At 41.1% G+C, this 25531-nt stretch overlaps 1 protein-coding gene and 1 long non-coding RNA gene across 2 annotated transcripts in view; one reads left to right on the forward strand and one right to left on the reverse strand.

Moving 5' to 3' along the window:
- rbpjb (recombination signal binding protein for immunoglobulin kappa J region b) overlaps positions 1–8306 on the reverse strand; it is a 99092-nt gene extending 90786 nt beyond the window's left edge. The window contains exon 1 of the mRNA XM_033609858.2: positions 8141–8306. Coding sequence (XP_033465749.1) covers positions 8141–8160 — 20 coding nt within the window. The 5' untranslated portion in view covers positions 8161–8306. The remainder of the gene's footprint in view (positions 1–8140) is intronic.
- Positions 1–25531, forward strand: part of LOC144459948 (uncharacterized) — a 55052-nt gene that overhangs the window by 3188 nt on the left and 26333 nt on the right. The window lies entirely within an intron of this gene.

The raw sequence follows: 25531 nt of genomic DNA on the forward strand, positions 1-25531 counted from the left end.
TTAACTCTAGCCTGAGCCTTTGCCACCATAAAGGTCAGCGCTTCGACATCTGCTGCTCCCTCTGAACCTCTCCTTTCATAAAGGGAAGCGGGGAAGAGGAGAGGACCCCGGGGAATGGATGCACGTGCACACACGCACACACACACACACACACAAATACACAGATCAACTTTTATGTCTAGGTACACTCACACTCCCTTCCTCACTTGATCGCCGTCGACACAGCCGCTAACGAATAAAAGAGCGCAGGGTTTGCGTCTCAAAGAAAGGCCTAGTGGTATCATTACACCAGCACAGAGACGCTTGGCTTTTGGCCTGAAAGTCTCTGTCGTTCTTTTTTTTTTTTTTTGGCAGAGGGATGGAAGGGGGGTGAGCAAAATGGAATCCCGTCCCTCGGGGGCACGGCAAAGGCAGAGCGGTGTTGAAATAAGTGATTCATGCTTTTATCATCCCAGGTGAACAGTGCTTCTCTTTCAGCTATCACAATCAGTTTCTTTGGAAGAGAGGAGCAAAGAAACCCACAAAAGCAACCCTGTCTTTTTTTCATTTGTTTTGGTTTTTAGCTCCTCGCCTGCATGAAACACTGCGATCTGGAGGTTTTTTGCTTATTTGTGCTATTGTGGAAACCTACAACGTTCTGCGTAAGACCATGCTATACAGTGTAATGCTCCACAAGGATAGGGGGTTTCACCTGCACATGTGCAAAACACACAAGAGTAGCTGTCATCGCAAGCTCAAAGGATTAAGCCGACCCACACATGATCAGTGGTGAAAACGCTCTGTGCTCGCTGTGCCATTGTTTTCCTATGGGGAAAGCGGTGGCACCTTCTTGAAGAGGTGATCTCGGTCCGCTTATAAATGAACTCTAGTGCGGTTCGTTTGTGTTCCGACCTCGATCCGAACCAACTGCAGTCCCATGACACATTGTTTGGGTTAAACATGAGCATGTTACAGTCCTGGAGGATAATTAATGTGCACCTCCTCCTGTACTGCCTTAATATGCACATTCAGCACATCCAATGCATCAAAACATTGTTTTCTAGTTGGAGCCGCGCCTTGTTTTCACTCTTCTTCAACGTTTGGTTTACTTCCTTGATTTTTCCCACATGGAAATTCTGACCAATCAAGAGCAGCTTTCTCACACAAGGCATTTGATCTGGTCCACTTGTAAATGCTGCCGTGAGAACACGAACCAACTCTTGGCAATTATACAACTTTGGAACAAAATTAGTCCCTGATTCAGACCAAAGTAAGACAACTCTAGGTCTGAAAGCACTCTCACATAAATCATACAAAAACCGGTCTGCAAATGAAACTGTTGCTGGTGCCTAGATGATGTAAACCTGCGCAGCACTTTGCCTCTACTGTTCTCCACACCCGACGTCATAGTGAATGAAAAGCGACTTTATCATTACATGAAGGCAGCTTTAGCCAGTTGACAGAAAATTAATCAGCAGTTTTCTTGATAACCAATCCATCATTTGAGACATGTCTCAAGCAAAAACGGCGAACATTTGCTGATAGCAGATCCCTGATTCTTAATATTTTCATCGTTGTAAAAGGAATGTTTTTAGATTTTAGACTGTTGGCTGGAAAGTAATATCACTTTCAATATGTTACCTAGGGCTTTAGGAAACAGCCATAGTAAGTCATCAATAAATTAGGACCAATTAATAAGGAAAATAATTGTTACTTGCAGCCATGATGTCATGTATTTCACTTAGCGTGTTATGTTTTCAGTTTTGAATATTTATTCAATACATAGTTCGTCTGTCGACCTGAAATATTTCAACCACTTTCAAGCTGTCCCCTGGAAGTCAAGGATTCGAATCATCAGTCAGAGACCCCTCAGGCGATGAATATTGAACATGAGCAGTTGTTTGGTTTTGTTTTTTGTCAGTCGGATTTAGCTGCAGAGTGAGTGCTCCTTGCTTTCACGCTAGTCTGAGTGGGCGGAAGTTCGCTGCATAGATCAGCCTCTCATTGGGCGGAACGAGCCACCTGCTGAAGTCCCGCCCTACCACCTCCGGTTGTGTAGCAGTTTTCAACCGTTTTCAACACGTCCTTTACTAACGTTTGCGGTGTTTGATCTTGCGGGGATGTAGCCATTTTTCTGCCATGGTTCGCGTCCTGTAGGCGATATTTTTGTGGGTGTGTTACACCAAAACCTGTTTCCCCCCGGCAATATTTTTGCAAGCACACCGTTGCTGTGGCACCACCAAGAACGATTGTGATTGGTTGAAAGAAATAAAAAAAGCCGGGGCGTTTTTTTCCTCCAATCTTAAAGTGAGAGTCGGCCCAGCCAGACCTTTCTTTTCTTGAGAAAGCTCTGGTGATTGAGACTACTTTCACGCTGCTCCCTGGTACAGACAGCTGCAGACACAGAGGCAGCTGCCCAGAGAAAGAAAAGCTTTGAAATACACAGCAACTCAACACAATACAGTGTCTGGCTTTTTTTTAATATCCAGTGTTGGATATGGTCCCTTATTAGCGTAGTTAGCCCACATTAGCTCGGACAGCTAACTTGTTTACTACCCCCTCAAACTCTCACTGGCAAAAAGGAATGAGTAATTGAATATTCATGCTGGATCTGATTCAACTGGCGCAAATCTGCTTTAAAGGGTGCAGCTAACAGTTATTCACATCATCTAAAAATCTGTCCAGTATTTTCCTTATTAATTGTTATGTCAATAAAGTCAGAAAATGGCGAAACTTGTCCTGTGTGCTTTCCCAGAGGCGAAGGTGGGGTCTTTAAACGGTATGTTTTACTTGACTAAGAGCCCAAAGATCCAAAGCCATTGAGTTTATTATCAAGTATGACAAAGAAAATACTAAAACAATTATTTGATAATCAAAATAGTTGACAATTAATTTTCTGACAATCAGCTAATTTGTAATTCGGGTCTACTTCTGACATGTATTCGGCCCAACTACTTCACAAAGATACAAACTACAAATTCTTTACAGCCACCTTAAAGCCTACAGGGAGTGAGTGTTTGTTGAAATACACAGCAGATTTCTGATTGTGTGTCGTAGCTGTTGTGCGTTTCGTAGTCCATCATACAAAGCTGTAGCTCTTAGGCAGTTATAGGAGTCGTACATTGAATGAAATGGTCTACGCACGAAAATACAGTGCTTCATAAAAGCAAACATTTACTGTGAATTGCCAGTTTAATTAGTAACTGCCACCTGCAATCATGCACATCCAGTATCAAACACCACAGTGAGAGCTGTGTTCAGACACAAACACACACCTGATTATCCTCTATTATCTGTTGATAAATACATTTCCAGGCAGCAGACTAAATTAGGCAGAAAAACAACACAAATGTCTCTGAGTGCAACTCACAAATTAAGGGACAGTGAAGTCAGTGCGACTATTAATTCAAAGACAGAAAACCACAACCTCTCTGTGATGCCATTACAAGAGAGTCATAATACCATTAACAAGCCTGTGGTTGAGGAGCCCCTCCCTGTGTAAAGCCAGAGCCATTCAAACAGTACATGAGGCTGTGGTCAGGCTCTGAGATGCCTCTGACCGTTACTGTGAACATGGCCTGCCACCAGCTAGAAAGACCCCTTATGGCACTTTAATTTTCTGTTAAACCTCTCTCACCCACACACCCGCCCCGTCTTCCTCTCACACACACACACATTGACCCCCACTCTCAGAAACACACACATGAATCTGGAGATATCATCTGGACAGGTGGCCAGCCACCCAGACCTGACCCGCCTGCCCTCTAGCTCCCTCCCTCTGCCTCCTCCTCCCCCCGCAACTGAAATCAGTTCAGGTCTGCTGGAAAGCCCCAGATGAACATGCACAGCAGACTAACCCCCCCCCCATCTCCTTCCAACATGCACACACCTCCAACAAGCCCAGCAAATGTCTGTCACCCACTGAGCTGTCTGTGGAGATTATAGCCTCGAGAGTGCAAAAAAAATAGGTTTGTGTCTAGCTAATGGTACAGGCGAATCATTTTAATCAGGGTTTACGCCACAGAAAGACCAAAACAGTAAAGACAATCAGCTCACGGGAACACCGGGCTATTTATGACGAATATGGCCACAAAAAAATTATAAACAAGGCAGCACTGCTCTGCTTTATGAGAGAATATATCTGCTAACTATCAGTTTAATTACCATTTTTTAAATGGCAATTACCGAACGTGCACTGAGCCTTTTAAATTTGGAAATTTGAACCATCTAAAAGATAAAAACTTTAAATTTGACTCAGAAAAACAACACTTTAAAAGCTACTTATCTAATATTCAGAGTTCATCAGGGAAAATAATTTCAAGTTATTAGATTGTAAATGAAAAACAAAATCGAATTTTCGGGATTTAGCACAAATTTTCAGTGATGACAGGTTTCAACACAGTCGCACACACGTCTGTAAATTTTGTCCTTAGATGCACTGCTGTGTAAGGTGTGAGTTTCCAAATAGCAGCTTATTTACAGAGTTTCAGTAGTAGGCCTATATATTATTTTCCAGCAATGTACAGTCATAAAAGTGCACGCTATTCACTGTATGTGGTTGCTCTACACTTTGAGATTAAAGCAACAACTGTCTAATGATTGCAGTCAACATTTTATGCAGAAATATATGCCCTAACTATCAATTTAATGATATTTTTTTAAATGTTAAGTCTAATAAATAACCCTTGGCTTACACACTTATCGAGTATATTATCTAGTAGCAGTTACTGAACCTGCACCAAGACTAATGAACTCCTTCAAATTTGGAAATTTTAACCATCTCAGACATAAAAAATTGAGTATGTCAAGACTTAACCAGTTACTTATAATATTCAGAGCTCATCAGGGAAAATAAGTTCAATTTCTTAGGGGCAGTCACGTTTATAATCATCACACCGAACAGCAAATGAGAAACTGAATCAAATTATTGGATTTGGAAAGCTGTGGATCAATCTTCAGTGATGACAGGTTTAAACACAATGGCACACATGGCTGTGAATTCTGTCCTTAGGTGAACTGCAGTGTTAGCAACCTGCTTACAGAGATGCAGATCGCTGTTTAAGTAGTGAATACTATTTCCCAGCATTGTCGTCCACTTACAGGGAAGTTGTAAGAGTACATCCCACTCATTGTGTGGCAGCTACAATCTTAGAGATAAGAGAGTGAAGCGAAAACTATCTCATTATTGCAGTCAACATTTTGTGGGGAAATATATACCTGTACTATCAATTTAATGATCAGTTTGAAAATGTTAACAAAGACTGTGTTTCTATTAAAATAACGTCAAGACTTAAGTAGCTAGTTCTCTGATATTTGGAGCTCATCAGGGAAAATAATTTTAATTTAGGGGGCGGAAACCATCACTTTCAACATCAGCACACTGTAAGTAAGAAACTGAATCAAATTTTGAAAGATTTAAGCATTTTAAATGATGATAGTTTTAAGTACAGTGGCACACATGGCTGTGAATTCTGTCCTTAGATGCACTGCAGTGTTAGGTTTGACTTTCCATCAGCAACCTGCTTACAGAGATGCAGATCGCTGTTTGAGTAGTGAGTACTATTTCCCAGCTCTGTCGTCCACTTATAGGAAACTGAATTTGCAATGTACACACTATCAACTGTGTGTGGTAGCTATGATCTTAAAGATCTCATTATTGAAGTCAACATTTTATAGGGAAATATATCCCCTTACTGTAAATGTCATGATCAATTTGAAAATGTTAACAAACACCATGTTCACATAAAAAAACTGACATTTATTACATGTGTATTATTTCGTAGCAATTACTGAACATGCACCAAGCTCCTTTAAATATGTAGATTTTAATTAAACTTTAAAGTTGACTATGAAACAAGGTATATCAAGACTTCTGTCAAGCTAGTTCCGGGAAAATACATTTAATTTTGGGAGCAGAAAATGTCACTTTCATCATCAGCAGACTGCAAATGAGAATCACAATTTTGGGGATTTTAAAAGGTTTTTGACATTTTTAAATGACAATAGTTTTAAGCACAGTGGCACACCTGGCTGTGAATTCTGTCCTTAGATGCACTGCAGTGTTGGGTTTGACTTTTCATTAGCAACCTGCTTACAGAGATGCTGTCTGAGTAGGAAATACTATTTTCTAGCATTGTCGCCCACTTACAGGGAAGTCGTACAAGCACACCCTTTTCACTGTACATGGTAGCTATACTCATTAAGAGCTCATTAATGAAGTCAACATTTCATGGGGAAATATATCCCCTTACTATCAATCTAAAGTGCAGATGCTGACATGAATATATAAATGCCAACAGTCATGAAGTACAATTTGAGTCCATATAAAATACTGTGCGTTTAAATTATTGCACAGTGCCCATTTGGATGTTTAAAAAAAGACAATAAACAACAACAACAGTAATTAACTGAGTCCACATAGAATTCAATGTTGTAGTTATTGCACAATGCCCATAAACCACATATTTCAAGTATTTCCGTTATAAGTGCTAGTGCTGATAGATAAATATAAATATAGACCAACGTCGCATTTCACAAAGTGCTAAGTACATTTGTAAATTTCTATCTAAACTCTAAATTTGACTATGAAAAAAGGTATGGCAAGACTTAAACAGCTGGTTCTCTGATATTCAAAGCTCATCAGGGAAAATATATTTAATTTGGGGGGCAGAAAACATCACTTTCATCATCAGGAGACTGTACATGACAAACTACATTACAATTTGGGGATTTTAAAAGATTTTTGCCATTTTTTAAATGACAATAGTTTTAAGCACAGTGGCACACCTGGCTGTGAATTCTGTCCTTAGATGCACTGCAGTGTTGGGTTTGACTTTTCATTAGCAACCTACTTACAGAGATGCTGCCTGAGTAGGAAATACTATTTTCTTGCATTGTCACCCACTTACAGGGAAGTCATACAAGTACACCCTTTTAACTGTATGTGGTAGCTATACTCATTAAGATCTCATTATTGAAGTCAACATTTCATGGGGAAATATATCCCCTTACTATCAATTTGAAAATATTAACAAAGACTATGTTCACATCAAAAATACTGACATATTTATTACATGTGTATTGTTTAGTAACAATTACAGGACATGCACCAAGCCTGATTACCTCCTTTAAATTTGTACATTTTAATTTAAACTCTAAATTTGACTATGAAAAAAAGGTATGGCAAGACTTCAACAGCTGGTCTCTGATATTCAAAGCTCACCAGGGAAAATATCTTTAATTTAGGGGGCAGAAAACATCACTTTCACCATCAGCAGACTGCACATTAGAAACTGGATCCAATGTTCTAGCATTAGAAATGTTTGGGACATTTTTAAATGACGATAGTTTTAAGCACAGTGGCACACATGGCTGTGAATTCTGTCCTTAGATGCACTGCAGTGTTGGGTTTGACTTTTCATTAGCAACCTGCTTACAGAGATGCTGTCTGAGTAGTAAATACTATTTCCCTTACAGGGAGCTGAAGTGGTAAAAGTACGCCCTCTCCACTGTGTGTTGTAGCTCTGAGCTTAGAGATTGAAGCGAAAACTATCCAGCAAACACAGTCCACATTTTAAAAACACAGCCAAAGGGGATGCCTTGCTCACAAAGCCGCAACGTGTTTCAGTCAGCTCTCGCTAGCTGACGTCCATTATCGGACAGCTAGCTGTGTTGAAACCAGTTCACAAACGTGCTGCCCGGCTAACTGCTGAGCACGTTTCGAAAACAAATACAACACCAGGGATTAAACACAAGCTTTCAGTGTAGTCTGGGGATAAACACGCTGGGTAGGAAGTGTTTACTAAAATACAACATGCCCCACTGGTTGTGTTTAGCTCGCTGGCTAGCCTGCTAGCTCACAGCTCGCCGTTGTCTGGGAAAAAAAAGACCACCGAGGGTGAAGTATCGCTTAGCTGGGGCTAGCTCACAAAACACTGCAGCAACAGTCAGCTCAGGAGAGTAACTGGTCAGAGAGGGGGAAACACTCGCACGCAAACACACACTCAGACAAAGAAACGACTTGAAGAGAGTAAAGGAGAAGCTCAAACACTGTGTGGTGCCCGGGCTACATCACATGGGTTAACATTAAGCTGTTTCATAGCAATAACTTGTATTCTGCTCAACTCCGCTCCCCACCGCCAGCCCCGAATCTCAGACTCACCCTGTCACAACAGGCGCCATCTTCCACAAACTCTCACCAAAACTCCAATACTCGCGATATCCTTTCTCTCCCACAGCCCAACAATCCGCCGAGACAACAGAAGCAGACTGGAGGTGTAGGGACGAGGGAGACGGAGAGAAAGGGGGTGGGTGAGGAAGACGGAGAGAGAAAGGGGAGGCGGCGGGTAGCAAGAGAGAGAGAGAGAGAGACAGAGAGAGAGAGAGAGAGAGAGAGAGAGAGCGAAAAGGGCAGACGCCACAACAACAGGCGTGGGAAACTTCCGAGATCGCGCGAGGCTTGGAAAACTCTCACAATAGGCGAGCACAGAGGGAGCGTCCCCTATCGCGAGATGTGCGTTGAAGTGGAGAAGTTGTTTATCTTGTGGCGCTGAAATACTATTCCCACGTGTTTACCGGGTAATAAATTACAGCACCGGTCGGGTTGGAGGAAAAAAAAAGCGCTGGTGGTGAGGAAACCCTCGGTTTTCCCAGGCTCACACACATCTTACAGTTTGTACCCTGTCTCCTCATGGTGTCTCTGCAGTGTTCAAGCATTAAGGGACTGTTCTTTACTTATCACAGAAGGGTGTGTGTCCTCTATTTATTCATTTACCCACCCCAGAGCTACAAATATATATGTTTTGAGCCTTCCTGAGTGACTGGCAGAAAATGCATGACCACCCCTCCACCATATAGCCTATTACTTATTTGATTTTTAATATTTAGGGTAAGATGGGTTTCGATGCTACCACCCCCTTAATTCATCTCATAACCAGTGTATGGCACTAAAACTACTCTCATTTGATATTTATTCCATCAGAACCATTTAAGGGTAAACCGATGGAATTTTTTGTCACTAGAACATAGTGATCTATGTATTTATTTTAAGTCGTACATGAAAAGCTTTGGTATGTGTATGTATATGATGATGGGGGATTTGTGGGGAGACTCGTTCAATTTATCTTAAAAGAAGAAAGAACTTTCTCCTTTAAAGAAAAAACGTAAAATAAGACCCTTGGGGCAAGATGCCCCACACCGTTGTGACAGTTATACTCGTGCGGTGGTGTGTCTGCTGCAGTTACACCTCCAAAACACTAGTCAGTGCTAAGTGCTGTAAAGTTTAGTTGATTCAAAACACACATTAAACACACATTAAACATGGCTTAATAGAGACAATTTCAAACACAAGTGCACAAATCAGCTTCACTATAACTCGCAGCATTCACAGACAAACACTTGTCTTTATCTGGACACATTTTCCCCACAAATACAACATGCTAATGTTTTTAGCACAAGCCTATGGCATTTTACATCATATAAATTAGCCTAGCAGCTAGCGGACTTTTCCTATACTCATATGAAGCCAGGGACAACAGCAACATTTAACAAAGGCAACGTTACAAAATTCAGCTCCATTACAACTCACAAGGTGATGTTTTCTGAATTCCAAAATTAGACAGGAGGTCTGCGTCGCCATGACGTGTACCTACATTTCTGGGGAGGTGCACGTTAGGCTATGGCGTAGGGTACGGTGTCGATTCGAAGCAGAAGTATAAATCGTGCATTGGAAATGTGGCGCCTTAAGATATTATTCAGTTAGAGAATCTAGTGGTGACTTAATAATTCGTATCTACATATTGCAGTAGTCTTATAGCATTGTAGCTAGCTATCATTAGCAATGCTAGCGGTCAAGAATTAGCCAACAGTTTTAGCTAGATTGGTGGAGGAAGACATCCTGAAATAAAAACCATTAGCCTAAAGGAAAGGCAACAAGTCTAGATAATTCATCAGTGGGTCAGGGTTGGGATTTTAATTTGTTTTATTTAGTTAAAAAGTTTCGAGCCCTGTACCCTTTACAAGATTTTAATTTTTGTGCTATAACACCAAAATTGAATACTCTACCAATTTATTTCTCGTACTACTGTGCTGGTTTATGCATCATTATCCTGCACATGCTAAAATCAAATCCAAATATTTTTTAATTTTATAGATTATTGACTTTGTTCTTAAAGGGGGGCATCTTCCCCTAATGTACCCTTTGATGTTTGAAAGTTAAAAGTCGAAGAATAAAGTTCTTGAAACGAGCCTTGGTTTTCCACTCTTGTTGTGCATTCTGGTTAGTTCTGGTTAGCACTTTATTTTTAAAGAACGCTAAAATTTTAAATAAAACGTAGAATAAAGTGATTCTGATGAAATATCACGATTTCAAGTTTAGATTTGGTTGTTTTGTTCTTTCTAATGAAAGTGTTCGTTACACATGATGTGTCCAAGGACCGTAGGAAATATGAAAATTCAACCATAATTCCTGTTTTTACAGTGTCTGGCTATGATAAGTGGTGTAATTTTGTCGATTTTTAAAGAAAACATGCAGGTTTGGAGGGCATGTTTTCTTTAAAAATTGGCGGTAACATAAAAACAAAATAGCCAAAATAAAAACCATAACTTCCTATCAGTGCTTAAAACGTTATTTAACACCTCCCCCTTCATAAGTAACAAATAGCCCCTAAAGGTCCTATAATATGCTTGTTTTAAGGTTCATACTTGTACTCAGGGTTTCCACTGGAACATGTTTACATCCTTTAATGTTCAAAAAAACTTTCTTCACATACTGTCTGTGTAAATATACCTGTATTCACTCCATTTCAGCGCCTGTCTCTTTAAGGTCCTGTCCAGATAAAGCCCAGTCTGCCCTGATTGGTCAGTGTCTCCAGGTCTTCCACATTGGCGTCTCGTTTGAGACGTCCTTTGAGTTGGGGAATGACTGTAATGGCACTGTAGAGGCACTTTATACCTTAAAACAGCATAACTGTGACATCACAACTTCATAGTAGTCCCAATGGCTCGTTTAAAGACATTTCTGAATATGGACCGTGTATTTCTCTGTAGATTGAGCATTTTGATACTTACGCTGTATTTACAAAGCACCTTTACCTGCTTTATATTGATAACGACATAGAAATCGGACTCTTTACAATGTGGGAGCTTTAACAGCTGCAGCTGAAATATCATTTTTATTTTCTAATACATCCCAGTACTAAAGACAACAAGCACGAGAAGTGATGAGGCTGCAAGGACATTAAATAAGAGGAGGAATTAAAGGGTTTCTGCACACCAGATTTACAATTCCCTTGAGCAACATTGTAGTTCCTGTTTAGAATGTGGAAACAATGGTGTGAACACATGTGAATGGGCCATACAGGGCAGATTAGTGCATTGCCATCACATTGGGGAGCCCCATGACCACCCTCCTCTCAGCCCAAACCTCAGCCAAAGTACAAGGGAGGCTATTATTTAGAATGATCATGCTTAGAAATGTGGCTTTATTAGCCTTCCTGCTCGCCCCGGTTTTTTTCTCCCCCAGCCAGAGTGCATTTACAAAAGTGTTGTATCATCCCCGCCACCAAACAGGTCAGGTCATTCTTGTTTATCTGGGAGGGGTCAGAAAGCCGTAAACCTCCATGTAGGTCTGTGTTTTGTTGTCCCCTCAGCCTTCATTTAAATCTGTTTGGCATCTTTGTTCACCTTACAACTGATTTCTCGTGGGTGTTTTTCCAACTTCAAAGAGCAAGTGAAGGCTTCTGAGACCACACTGATGGCGAGTCAATGCTCTTGTTAGCTAGATGTGTGTGATCTGCCCGAGGCTGTTTATTGTGGAAAAGTGGCTGTTGGCTAAACGAATACAGACCAGAACTGACAAACACAGCACAAACAGTCAGCAGAGTTGCCTCCATGTTTAAATGCACTGAATATCAAAAGCTTTATTTGTTGAAATATGTGGGCCTGACTGGTTAAAGGGACAGTTTGGCCCCAAATTAAAATACATATTTCCCTCTTCCCTGTAGTTCTATTTATCAGTCTAGATTGTTTTGGTGTGCGTTGTAGAGTGTTGGAGATATCAGCTGTAGAGATGTCTGCCTTCTCTCCAATATAATGGAACTGGATGGCACTCGGCTTAGGGTGCTCAAAGCATCAGTTGCTGGCTCCAGCTTCATATTTACCATACAGACGTAAGAGTGGTATTAGTCAGTCTTCTCATCTAACTCTTGGGACAGCCCAATTGCCAGAGGTAAATGTTGGTATTGTACATTTCTGCAGTAAGATACTTATCACATTAGCATTTCTTAAGTGATGTAGCTATGATTATATGTATATGAGCTGATTTTTTCATCAGGAAGTGGAGGGAATTGCAGATGGCGAGACCCAGGCAAGACGTCTGCCAAGCTGCGGACAACTGTTCGAAACAAGTTTTTTGCCTTGTCATTGCTGTATTTCTTGCAGCTTTTTAGCCCCCAAACATGGGTGTGTTTTTAGCAACATCACTGTTTTTCTAGTGGAGATAGTGCCACAAAAAGTGGTTGTTTTTAACCGAGACATTGCTGTGTTTCCAGCAGAGATAATGCCACAAAAAGTGGTTGTTTTTAACCAAGACATCACTGTGTTTCCAGCAGAGATAATGCCACAAAAAGTGGTTGTTTTTAACCGAGACATCACTGTGTTTCCAGCAGAGATAATGCCACAAAAAGCGGTTGTTTTTAACCGAGACATCACTGTGTTTCCAGCGAAGATAATGCCACAAAAGCGGTTGTTTTTAACCGAGACATCACTGTGTTTCCAGCGGAGATAGTGCCACCGAAAGCAGTTGTTTTTAGGCAAGACGTCTGCTAAGCTGCGGACAACTGTTCGAAACAAGTTTTTTGCCTTGTCATTGCTGAATTTCTTGCAGCTTTTTAGCCCCCAAACATGGGTGTGTTTTTAGCAACATCACTGTTATTCTAGCTGAGATAATGCCACAAAAAGTGGTTGTTTTTAACCGAGACATCGCTGTTTTTCCAGCGGAGATAGTGCCATAGTGCCACCGAAAGCAGTTGTTTTTAACCAAGACATCACTGTTTTTCTAGCTGAGATAATGCCACAACGACGGTTGTTTTTAACCAAGATATCACTGTGTTTCCAGTGGAGATAGTGCCACAAAAAGCGGTTGTTTTTAACCAAGACATCACTAATTTTCCAATGGAGATAGTTCCACAAAAAGCAGTTGTTTTTAATCAAGACATTGCTGTTTTTCCAGTGGAGATAGTGCCACAAATGAGGTTATTCTTAACCGAGACATCACTGTTTTTCCAACGGAGATAGTGCCAAAAAAAGCGGCTGTTTTTTACCAAACCACCTCTGTTTCCTGCCCGGACAGTGGCATAACAAGCGGTTGTTTATCACAGAGATACCATTGCGTTACTTGTCAGATTGTGCCCACAAATCCAGATATTTTTTCAATGTATCTGCTACATCATAATGTGTAAATGTAGGCCTAACGTATCTGTGGTTTGCAGGAATGTACAATACCAACTTTTTTTTTATATATATATATATTTGGGTTAGTATGTATATTTTTCCAAATAATGTGCATTTAAGTTTCTAGATGTATGAATTCATAACAAATCATTCAATTAAAATGCTTATAAAGAATATTTTCCCCCACCAATTCACACACCAGACACATTTCTGTGTAAAGTAACAGATGCGATCTGCTCCACTGTACACATTTCGTATTTTTCAGATGCATGATTCATTTTTATGGAGCTTCACTGTTTTGCCAGAAAGAAAGAGGGAGGGGAAAAAAAGTGGAGAGAAAAGAGTTGCGGGGATGAGGTATTGCATGAGAGTGTGCCTGGCCCGAGGCCCGCACTATGAAGACACAGAGACGAGGACCTCATCCTGCCCTCAACCATTTTTCCTTTCCCTCTGTTTTTTTATAGGCGGCGGAGAACCTCCAGTTACACTCGCAGTTGAATGGGGAAGCATAAAGTTTCCTCAAATGTTTTACAGCTGAACACAGTAAAAAAAAAAAGGCTTCACAAGTGCAAGTAGAGAAAATGGGAGCAAAAAGGAGAAGAGGCCTTATTTTTGAGGATATGTTAACTTTTACATTTAGAGGATTTGAACTTTGACCTTTGTGGCTGTTGTAAAACATATAACATGCTTTAAAGACCACTCACACACATGATTTAAAGTTTCCTTGAGGCCCCACTCGCCATTTTCATCTCTCTTGCATCTGGAAACATGATTTTTCTCAATTTTCTTGAAAAATTGTTCATTGGCAGGACAGAAAGCACCAGTTTGTCATGTTATTTTCCGATGCCTTCATTTAAATCAATGAGCATGTAGTGAGCTTCTACAGCTGTCTCCGTCTTCCCCCACGTCCCGTTCTCTCATTAGAGGTAAAAACCATTTATTTTAATTGAGACGCAGCCAATTCAAGCAATCATGACTAAGCCATAAGCCTCAGGTCTATAAATCCACTCACTTGACTGCTTAAGCTCATGGATCAGACGGAAAGGGAGATTGAGATAGAAAGATTCGTGTCCCCATGTGGAAATGGCATTCACCAGCAGATCATCCCATCTGTGTTATCGCTATGTAGATTTGGCCTGTCAGTGTGTCAAATGTATTGCGTGTCATCCAACACCAGTATTTGTTTATGTAAAGGTTAAAAGGTTGTTGTGTGAAGCAACTTTGTGATTGCACTGATCGACAGTAAAGCCCCATAATTCCTTTCTTTCAAGCTCAAACTGTGAAATTAATAAGTTTTGTTCTGTGGTCCAGGCAATTTTCACATCCCGCTTATCCCGCCAAGCACTACTAGCACTTATTATAAAAAATAAAAGGAGAAATTATTTTTATCTGCAGATTTGAGAAGAGAAAAAACAGAACAGGGGGTGAAAGCGAGCCAATTAAGGAAGTGCAGTTTGAGTTTCTCTTGATTAGCAGCTCTTTGACTCAAAGTCATTCGATACAGCCAGAGGGTGGTGAAACTTCCTGAAATGAGCAGACGCACAGTCAAAGCGGGAACCAGTGGCAGACAGAGAAAGGTGGGTTGAGAGACACTGGGTCAAATGTTAGGCGTGTGAGTAGACAGACAAGACGATAGCGTGGACAGATCGGCTGCATGCCAGACAGAGACAGGAAATCAGATGTGACATCTCAGACACCTCAGACATCAACCAAATACCCAGAAAAAATGTTTGTGCCTGCAAACCACAGATACGTTATATTTGTACATTATTTTGTATAAAAAAAAACATTGAAACTTTACATTTAGACAAAGCTGTGGTGAAGGTGTGGCTCGGTTTAGGCACTAAAACAACTTGGTTATTGTCAAGAGATCATGTTTTAGCTTTAACACCCACATTTGGTGGCATAAAAAACTGCTTAATGGGAAATGTCACATGTAGGTTCAGAAAAAAACACCCAGGTTTGGGTCCACAAACACCAGTGGAAACGCCGCAAAGAGTCGCCAAAAAACAACTAGTATTGTTGGTTTTGAACAGCACTCTGCAGCTTGACACCTGCGTCTGGAGGTGCAGAAGCCACTGGAAAAGCAGGGACGGGTCGGTGATAACACCCAGGTTTAGTGGCTCAAACGCCACTGGGAGATGCCACAATGTTTCAGTGAAAAACACCCAGGCCCACTAAGCTGAGATGGTGCTCGGAAACACCACAACCTGTCAGTAAAAACACGCAAGTTTGGTGGGTCTAACCAAGCTAGAAATGTCTAAATGTGTTAGTGAAAAACACAGACATTCGGTGGCTGGGGAACATCGCAATGTGCCCTTAAAAACACCCAGGTTTGGTGAAAACACTCAGATTTGGTGGCTTTAACACCACTGAGGGATCGTACGATGTATTGGTAAAACAATCCATGTTCGGTGTCACAAACGCTGTTGTGAAACGCCACAGTGTGCCACTAAAAACACCCAGGTTTGATGCCACAAACACCACTGGAAACTGCAAAGAGTCGCCAAAAAACAACTGGTAACCTGCAGCTTGGCAGGTGTGCAAAAGCTGCTGGAAAAGGACGGACGGGTCAGTGAAAAACACCTAGGTTTAGTGCCACAAACAAAGTGAGGAAACTGTGATGTGCCACTAAAAACACCCAGGTTTGGTGGCCCAAACACCCGTGGAAAAGCTGCAAAAGTCGCCAAAAAACAACCAGTGTTGCTGGTTTTGATCAGTGTTCTGCAGCTTGGCAGGAGTCTAGTGGTGCACGGGTCGGTGAAAAACACCAAGGTTCCGTGCCACAAACAAAGTGAGGAAACACTGTGATGTGCCGCTAAAAACACCCAAGTTTGGTGGCTCAAACACCAGTGGAAATGCCATGAAGGTTCCCCAAAAATAAGGGGTGTTTTTGGTTTTGAACAGTGGTCTAGTGGCACAAAAGCTGCTGTAAGAGTAGGGATAAGTTGGTGAACAAAACTCAGGTCCGCTGGCTCAAACGATGCTAGGAAACGCTGCAAAGGATTGTCAAAAAACAATAGGTGTTGTTGGTTTGTAATAGAGGTCTGATGGCACAAAAGCCTCTGACGAACAGGGGTGGGTTGGTGAACAAGACCCAGGTTTGGTGCCTCAAGTGCGGCTGGGAAACACTGCGATGTGTCAGTGAAAAACACCCAGGTTCAGTGCCACAAACAGTAGTGGAAATGTCACGAAGGGTCCCCAAAAAACAGTGGGTGTTGTTGGTTTCGAACAGTGGTCTGGTGGCACAAAAGCAGCTGGAAAAGCAGGGATGAGTTGGTGAACAATACCCAGGTTTGGTGGCTCAAGCACTGGTGGAAACTCCGCAAAGGGTTGTCAAAAAACAACCAGTGTTGCTCATTTAAAACAGTGGTCTGCAGATTGGCTGGTGCTGGTGGTGCAGCGGCTGCTAGAAAAGAACATACAGGTAGGTGGAAAACACCCAGGGTTAGCGCCTCAAATGCCGCTGGGAAACACAGCATGTGTCGGTGATAAACACTCAGATTCGGTGCCACAAACCCTTGTGGAAACGTCACAAAGGGTTTGAACAGTGGTCAGCATCTTGGCATGAGTCTCGCCAAGGTGACACATCATCCACCATCCCTTCAACTTCCCGGCGTCAGCTCATATACTACGTCACTTCAGAGGTGATACGTATGAAACGTGCAAATGTAGCTTAGTGTTTGCAGAAATGTGAAACGCAGACGTTGTCTCCTGGCGACATGTCTGCCTTCATACATTTAACACTCTAAACAAACTTTTCAAACCAAACAACAACTTGATGATATCATGTTCCCTCAGTGAACATCATAAGATTAATGAATCAAGCCTGGCTCGTGTGAGTCTGAGTTCACAGCAGAGGAAAGGGCGTCCCTGTCCGTCCATCCGTCCGTTATGTCCATCTGTCTTGCTCTACAGCCACATGGGAAAACCCAGGGGTGGACGAGGGCAGACAGCCTGACAAATGGAGAGGACGATCGGTCCGAGAGGGGCACGCCTTTACTCCCCTCCGTTCAAAGCCTCCCTCTTTTTATCACATGACTGCCATTACAATTAGGTCCCAGAGACATCAGAGCCTGCAGGAAAATGACAGGGTGATAAGTTTGCAGACTGTCAGGGGAGCTCGAGCGCCTGTTTTGCAAGCGCACGCTTTTGAAAGAGAGGAGAATGGGAGGCATGAGGAAAGAGACGTTTCCCCTTTCCTGGACCTATGCGGTTCACGGTGAGTTCAAGCTGCCACACGTATACGGGGTGAGAACTGCACAGGCACGCTATCTGGCAGCTCTCACACAAGCCTGTATATGACATCGGAAAATAAGCAGCACGATATGATTGACTTAAAGTGGCTTTGCAGAGTCTACCTTTAGAAGCAGACGGTTTATGACTCTCATGAAAGCCTTTACAATCAGTTTACGTGATAACTGATAACACCCCTAATTTATAATCAAGAGCAATCACCCCACAGTGAGTGTGTGTGTGTGTGTGTGTGTGTGTGTTTTACAGCCTTTCACTGCTGTAATCGAGCTGGATTTCACAAGCGCTATCACATAAGGGGCCATAAATCCATTAGTGCGATGGTTATCTGCAGAAACAACAAGCGCAGATAGTCACAAAAAGGCAAAAAGCAGCATGTTTCCTCCGTTATCCGAGGAGAGATGTCAGCTCTGCAACCTTAGCACTTTTCAAATCATCCTGCTGAGGATTGCGCGCGGCAGATTTCACCAGAGGGAAGACTTTTCATAAAAACTTATACGAGTGCAGGTCCAGGCTTGGCTCTGTTTCTTGTCACCGTCTTTTCAAATCAGCGTTGGCCTCGGGGTATTGTGCTTTGATTAAAAAAGCAGAGCTGATCAGGAGCTCTGACAATATGTTGAATGCATTATGTTATGGAAAGTATAAAAGCAGCTCGGTGCCTTTATTTATGCTTCAAACCTGTCCCTTGAAAAATGTGACATTGTAGGAGTTTTCTGGGGGGAGTGTCTGTATATCAGTGGGCTTAAATGAAGTGAAATCCCACATTTGCGGGCGTCCGACCATATATTTGACTCACTGTATATGAAACACATTGTATAATAACATTTTACTGGAAGATAATAATATCTGCAGCTATATGAAGCCCTAAAAATGCATCGTAAGGATTTTGTTTTACATCATACTTCAAATTATAGTGGTCTTTTTTTATCAAGAGTGAGGGGAAGCTTGACCTCATGAGTTTAAGGAATATTTTTGAGAGACACAATCATTCAATTTCTTGCTGAGAGTCAGATAAAAAGGTTGACACCACACTTGCTAGCAGCCAGTTAGCCTAGCTTGGCACAACATGCTAAATGGACCGCACTTATATAGCGCCTTTCTAGACTTCCGACCACTCAAAGCGTCACCCATTCACATACCGGTGGTTGAGGCTACCAAACATGCTACTCAGTAACCATTCCCACGCTCTCACACATCCATCGGGAGCAATTTAGGGTTCAATATCTTGCCCAAGGATACTTCGATATGTGGACTGGAGAAGCCGGGGATCGAACTGCCAATCTTCTGATTAGCGGACGACCCGCTCAAGCCACAGCCGGCCCAGACTGGAAGCATGGAGATACAGCTAGCTTGGCACCAACCAAATGTAGGAAAATCCTCCTACTGGCACCTCTAAAGATTGGTAATTAATACCTGAGCAGCCGAACATAGGCCCGTTTCCACCGCAGGAGCTTCGGGGTAATTTTACGGGGCCGGGGCCGTTGGTGCGTGTCTCCACCGCAGGAACCACCCCCAAAGGACAGAGTTCCGGAACTTTTACAGGGGCTAAACAAGTCCCTGCCTCGGGGTAGGTACTCAGAACGGCCCGGAAAGACTCCTGGCTGGGGCTTGGGGATTACTTGGTGCTGATTGGATATACTCAAGGAGGGATGTGACGTGAACAGAAAGCAACAAAATAGCCGTCATTTTTAAAACTCAGCAGACGAGGGTTAGCTCGTTCATAGCTTCCACCACCATGTAAACAAACTCAATAACCGTTCCGTGAAAAAAAATTTTTTTCCAGCGGATATCTTAGTTACAACATGATTGAGCTAGCAAAGCAGTTTTGTGTTGCTACGTGTGGTATTTATTCAGTTTTGGGAAAGCATCAGCTGACAGGGACAGCTAACAGCAGCAGCAAAGCTAACATCAGGACGTCATCTGTTAAAAGCCTCCCGTTGTCGGAAACAACATGAAACTACTCCAGTTAGCTCAATCATGTTGTAACTAAGATATCAGCTGGAAAAAATATTTTTTCACGGGCCATTTAGTGAATTTAGTGAGTTATTACAGACACTGCTATCAGCTAACGGCGTCCCTACGCCCCTACATCGCCCCAGTCAAAATGGTCGTGCAACAATTACATCACATCCAGAGCCCGTAACTTTACAGGAACCTTCCTCCTACTCCGCTCTCAGTGGAGACACGGCAGTTGAGAGGGCCGAGCAAGAGGACGTTCCTGTAGTAGTTCCTGCCCCCCAAATAGTACCAGGAACTTCTTCAGTGGAAACGGGTCTCATGTTGTTTGCTCAATACGGTTGCCTAGTAACCAGAGGAGACTAGCTAGCTTTTGCCCCATTTCCAACCATAACGCTTTGTTTTGTGTCCGAATTTCCCCTGCCCCCAGGAACAGAAGGCTTTTTGGCCACAGAGGATTTTTTTGTGCAATACCACAAGTGACCACTGGGAAAAATTGGCCGCAAGGCTAAAGGCCCATTTATGCTCCCTTTACGTACGAAAATGTATACGTCCGTTTCAAACGATGTTACCGTCACTGCCCACATACTTCCATGCGTCCTTTACATTGGCATGGATGTTAACCAATATATCCACCAGGAGGCAGCCCAGCGTCAAACTCAAAAACAAACATGGCGACTGTGGAGGAGATATTGATAATGTACCTCTTGCATAAAAGACAAAAACAGAGGCAGCGTTGTAGGAGGCGGTGGTCGGTGAGGCCGTTAAATACATCGCGACTGGAGGACGGAGAATTCTTTTCTCTAGTACTGCTGGTGAGAGAAACTGAATTGTTATTTCTTCTTCGTGTCTCACTAGAGCTACGTATCGGGTAGTGACAGCAACACTGCCCCCACGGTTCCCGGTGGTACTGCTTTATGGATACGTGCAGAAATACGGACGAAATGAACACGGAGCATGGACAGAAGGCTCCGTCCGTATCCAGATCCGTATTTAACGTTGAGCATAAATGGGCCCGCCTCCAGCACTGTATCCAGGTCTCTTTAAACATCCATGGTATTTCGTATTCGTATTTCGCGTCGGCTTATTTGATCTAGTCCGTTTGTAAATGCTGCCATGAGAACACGAACCAACTCTAGGCAATTATACAACTTTGGAACAAAATGAGTCCCTGATTCAGACCAAAGCAAGACAACTGTAGGTCTTTTTTGGGTAATTTTATGTCTTTTTTGCTTGTTTTGTATCAGTCTGTAATTGTTTTTGGGTCTCTTTAATGTAATTTTCTGTCTTTTTTGGTCATTTTTTGTGTCTTGATCTAATTTTGTTTCATTTTTTAGTCATTCTGTTTTCATTTCATATCCTTGTTTTGTCTCTTTGGGGTAATTTTATGTCTTTTTCTGGTTGGTTTGTGTTACTTTGTCGTTATTTTGTGTCTTTTGTATTGTTTTGGGCCACTTTGTAGTCATTTTCATGTCTCTTTGATGCAAATTTGTGTCTTTTTTACATTAGGTCTGAAAACACCCTCAGTTGGAGTGTCTTATTTTGGTCATTTTGTGTCTCTTTCAGGTGTTTTTGTGTCTTTTTGGTTGTATGGGGGGTTGCTTTGTAGTTGTTTTTGTGTCTCTTTATTGTAATTATGTGCCTTTTTTGGTCATTTTGTGTCTCTTTGATGTCATTTCTAGACATTTTGTTTTAATTTCATTCATTTTATGTCTTTTTTGGTTGGTTTGTGTTGCTTTGTACTTATTTTGTGTCTCTTTGTATAGTTTTGTTTACTCTTTTGTGTAATTTTGTGTCATTTTTGGTTGTTTTGGTTACTTTGTATTCGTTTTCATGTCTCTGTGATGCAATTTTTCTGTCTTTTTCAGTCATTTTGTGTCTCTTTGATATAATTTTGTGTCTTTTTTCACTCATTTCACTCACACAATGACCAGCGCTAAAATAAACTCATGTAGTTAGTCACTCTGCAGCAGAAAACAGCACTTCAAAATTAAAGCTCTGGGCAGGAAATTCACTATACTCCAAAATAAAGTGTGTTTTTTACAAACTTGACATCTTTGCGAGTCACTTGTGGTCCATTCAGAATGGGTCCAGGAGCCACCAGTTGGGAACCACTGATCTAGAACATCTTCCTGCATTCATTGTCTACGGAGCAGGTTTAGAGTTTGCACCCTATGACATCAAATTTGAGTTTGGCATTCAAATTTTAGGTTTTGGAAGAGACTTGTTTATATTTACTTTAATTTTTGGACTGTGTTGGATGAAAGGAATAACGTATGAATTTTGGAAATGTGTGTAGTTCCCTTTTAATATTCACAAGAAGGCAAATAAGCAAACTATCCCTTTAAAACACTGTCCCAAAAAAAAACTCTGATAGTCCAATTGCTCTTTTAGGAAAAAAAGCAGCATCAGGAACCTATGAGAGCAGCCAAACTTTCAGGTTGCTGGTTCCAAATCTCAGTCCAGAGGGGAGAACAATCCCTCAGCAGCCACCCCTGAGACTCTCTTAAGCAGCGCACTGAGCATAAATCAATCCCTGTTTCTCAAGCATAGCTGTGAACTAAAGAGCACAGGAACCCAAAAACATGACACGTTCTTTTTTGGGCCAAGGTGTTGTAACACATGTCGACTCATCGAACCCTCCCAAGATGAATAAGCATGAGTCAGACTGCTGAAATGATCAAAATTCATCACTTTAAGGAAGTTTCTAGGATCATCTAAAAACCCTTAATAACACGAGACATGTGAGAGCGATACAAAGGAGTTGAGTTAATCATAAAACAGGCAAAGGGGAAATCTGAGTTGATTTGTCTTTGTGTTTTTCTCTCCATCAGTGCTTTCTTCGGTGACTCAGCTGCAATGCACGCAGTCACTTTCACTTCTGGAGCGCTTCGTTGGACGCGTGTTACTGTGAGTGACATCCACGTTCCACCTCGGAAAATATGAGTCGATGCATGCAGCCCCAAACAAAGTCTCCCCCTTGACCCCTTTTTATGTGCGCACGGATCCAAAGGCTGATTTGTGGAAGCTATAAGGAGTAAAGACTGCAAGAATCCTCTAACCTCAACACAAGTTATTTTGTTTGTTGTCAGGATGTGGTTGAAACATCATCTCCATGAGCCTAAAGATTCGGTATCGCGGTCGGCTAGGCTGGCAGCCAGTGTTTTCAGAGAGGTTTTGTCCCAGTAAAAAAAAAAAAAAAAAGAGCAAGAACTCCTCCAAAATTCAAACCCTTAAGAGACTAATCAGGAACAGGGTCAAAATGTCATAACAATGGAACCTTCCAACAAAAGTAAAGCACTCCACTTTGTGGAAACCCTCCTGGGATACTCACATCCAGTAAACTAAGAGCATAACTCGTTTAGCTTGGCCCGACGCCCTCGTCAGTTAAGACTTCTAAAGCCCAACTTTGGTGAAGGCTCGTAGCAGAAGCAGCCTGATAATGTTACAATACAGAATCTTAATGTTGTTTTAACAAGAGCGAGTGACGGGCTGCGTTATATCATGACAACAAGATTGATGGACACTTATTAGCGGCTACAAAGCACTTCGGTCCGCTCAGTCCAAACCCAGTGAAATACACTTTTGTTTCTTAAAGGGTAACTCCGCTGTTTTTCAATGGGAACAACAGCGTTTGAAACTGATCATGGGCGGATTATGAAACACTGACGCCCTGGGCACAGATGTTTTGTGAGTTTTTTGGTTGTTTGGTGTCGCTCTCTTGTCATTTTGTGTCTCTTTGGGGTCATTTCATGTCTTTGGTAGTCATTTAGTGTCTCTTTGTAGTCTCTTTTTGCTTGTTTTGTGTCTCTTTGCATTGTATTGTTGCTCTCTGATATCATTTTGTGTCTCTTTCCAGGTAATTTTACATCTTTTTTGGTTGTTTTGTGTCACCTTGTAGTCATTTTTGTGTCTTGATGTTTTTTGTGGTCATTTGGTGTCCCTTTTATGGTCATTTATTTTTAGTTGTTTTGTGTCTCTTTCCATTGTTTTGTCCCTTTTTGTTAATATTTTGTGTCTCTCTGTATTGTTTATTTCCCTTGGATGTAGTTTTGTGTCTTTTTCCAGATAATTTTATGTCTTTTTGGGTTGTTTTGTGTAACTGTAATTTTTGTGTCTTGATGATGGAATTTTGTCTTTCTCGTCAGTTTGTGTCTCTTTCTGGTAATTCTGTGTCTTTTGGGGGTAATGTCATGTTATTTTTTTAATGTCATATTTTTTTGGTCGTTTTGTGTTACTTTGTGGATTTTTGTGTCTCTTTTTAGGTCATTTTATGTCTTTTTTAGTCACTTTGTAGTCTCTTTCTGGTTGTTTTGTGTCTCTTTGCATTGTATTGTTGTCTTTGATGTCATTTTGTGTCTTTTTTAGTCATTTTGTGTCTTTTCCAGGTAATTTTACATCTTTTTTGGTTGTTTTGTGTCACCTTTTTTTGGCAGTTTTTGTCTCTTTCTGGTAATTTTGTGTCTTTAAGAGGTGATTTTATGTCTTTTTTGTATTTTTGTGTCTCTTTGTATTGTTTTGTTGCTCTTTGATGTAATTTTGTGTCTCTTTGCGGTCATTTTGTGTCTTTTTCCCCATAATTTTACATCTTGTCGGTTGTTTTATTCATTTTTCTTGTAACTTTTGTGTCTTGATGATGTAATTTTGTCCTTTTTTTGTCAGTTTGTTTCTCTTTCTAGTAATTTATGTCTTTTTTTGTTTTGCTTGTTTTGTGTCTCTTTGTATTATTTTGTGTCTCTGACATATTTTGGTGTCTCTATTTAGGTCATTTTATGTCTTTTTTGGTTGTTTTGTCCCCTTTTTGTGGATAATTTGTGTCTTTGTATTGTATTTTTGCTTCTTGATGTAATTTTGTGTCACTTTGTGGCCACTTTGTGTCTTTTTCCAGGTAATATTACATCTTTTTTGGTTGTTTTGTGTCACCTTGTTGCAATTTTTGTGTCTTGATGATGTCATTTGTCTTTTTTTTTGTCAGTTTGTGTCTCTTTCTGTTAATTTTGTGTCTTTTGGGGGTGATTTTATGTCTTTTTTGGTAATTTTGTGTCTCTTTGTATTGTTTTGTGTCTCTTTTTAGGTCATTTTATGTCTTTTTTGTCCCCTTTTACAGAGATTTTGTGTCTCTTTGTATTGTTTTGTTGCTATTTGATGTAAATTTGTGTCTTTTTACCGGTAATTTTACATCTTGTCAGTCAATTGTCAATTGTCAGTTTGTCTCTCTTTCTGGTAATTTTGTGTCTTTTGGGGGGTAATTTTATGTATTTTTTGGTCGTTTTGTGTTGCTTTGTAGTCATTTTAGGTCTCATTGTAGTGTTTTGTGTCTCTTTGATGTAATTCTGTGTCTTTTTTGGTCATTTTGTGTCTCTTTGGGGTCATTTTGTATCTTTTTCCAAGTAATTTAGCATCTTTTTTGGTTGTTTTTTGTTACCTTGTCGTAATTTTTGTGTCATGATGATGTAAATGTGTCTTTTTTGGTCAGTTTGTGTCTCTATCTGGTGATTTTGTGTCTTTTAGGGGTAATTTATTTCTCTTTTGGTCGCTTTGTAATCATTTTATATTTCTTTGTATTGTTTAGTTTTTTCTTTGATGTAAATTTGCGTCATTTTTGGTCAGTTTGTGTTGCTTTGTAGTCATTTAGCATCTCTTGAAGGTCATTCTGGAATTTTTAAAGTCAATTATGTGTCTTTTGTGGATGTTTTGCACCTCTTTGAAGTCATTGTGTGTGTGTGTGTGTGTGTGTGTCATATTTGGTTTTGTGCCTTTTCGTAATCACTGAGCACACACGTGTCCCTGTGGTAATTTTGTGGTCACTTGTGTCTTTATCTGTAATGTTTTACCTCTTTGTAGTTGTTGTGTGTCTCTTTGTGGTTCCTTTGCATATTTTCGTAGTTATTTT

Source organism: Epinephelus lanceolatus, chromosome 22 (assembly GCF_041903045.1).
Source record: "Epinephelus lanceolatus isolate andai-2023 chromosome 22, ASM4190304v1, whole genome shotgun sequence".
Classification (NCBI taxonomy): domain Eukaryota; kingdom Metazoa; phylum Chordata; class Actinopteri; order Perciformes; family Serranidae; genus Epinephelus; species Epinephelus lanceolatus.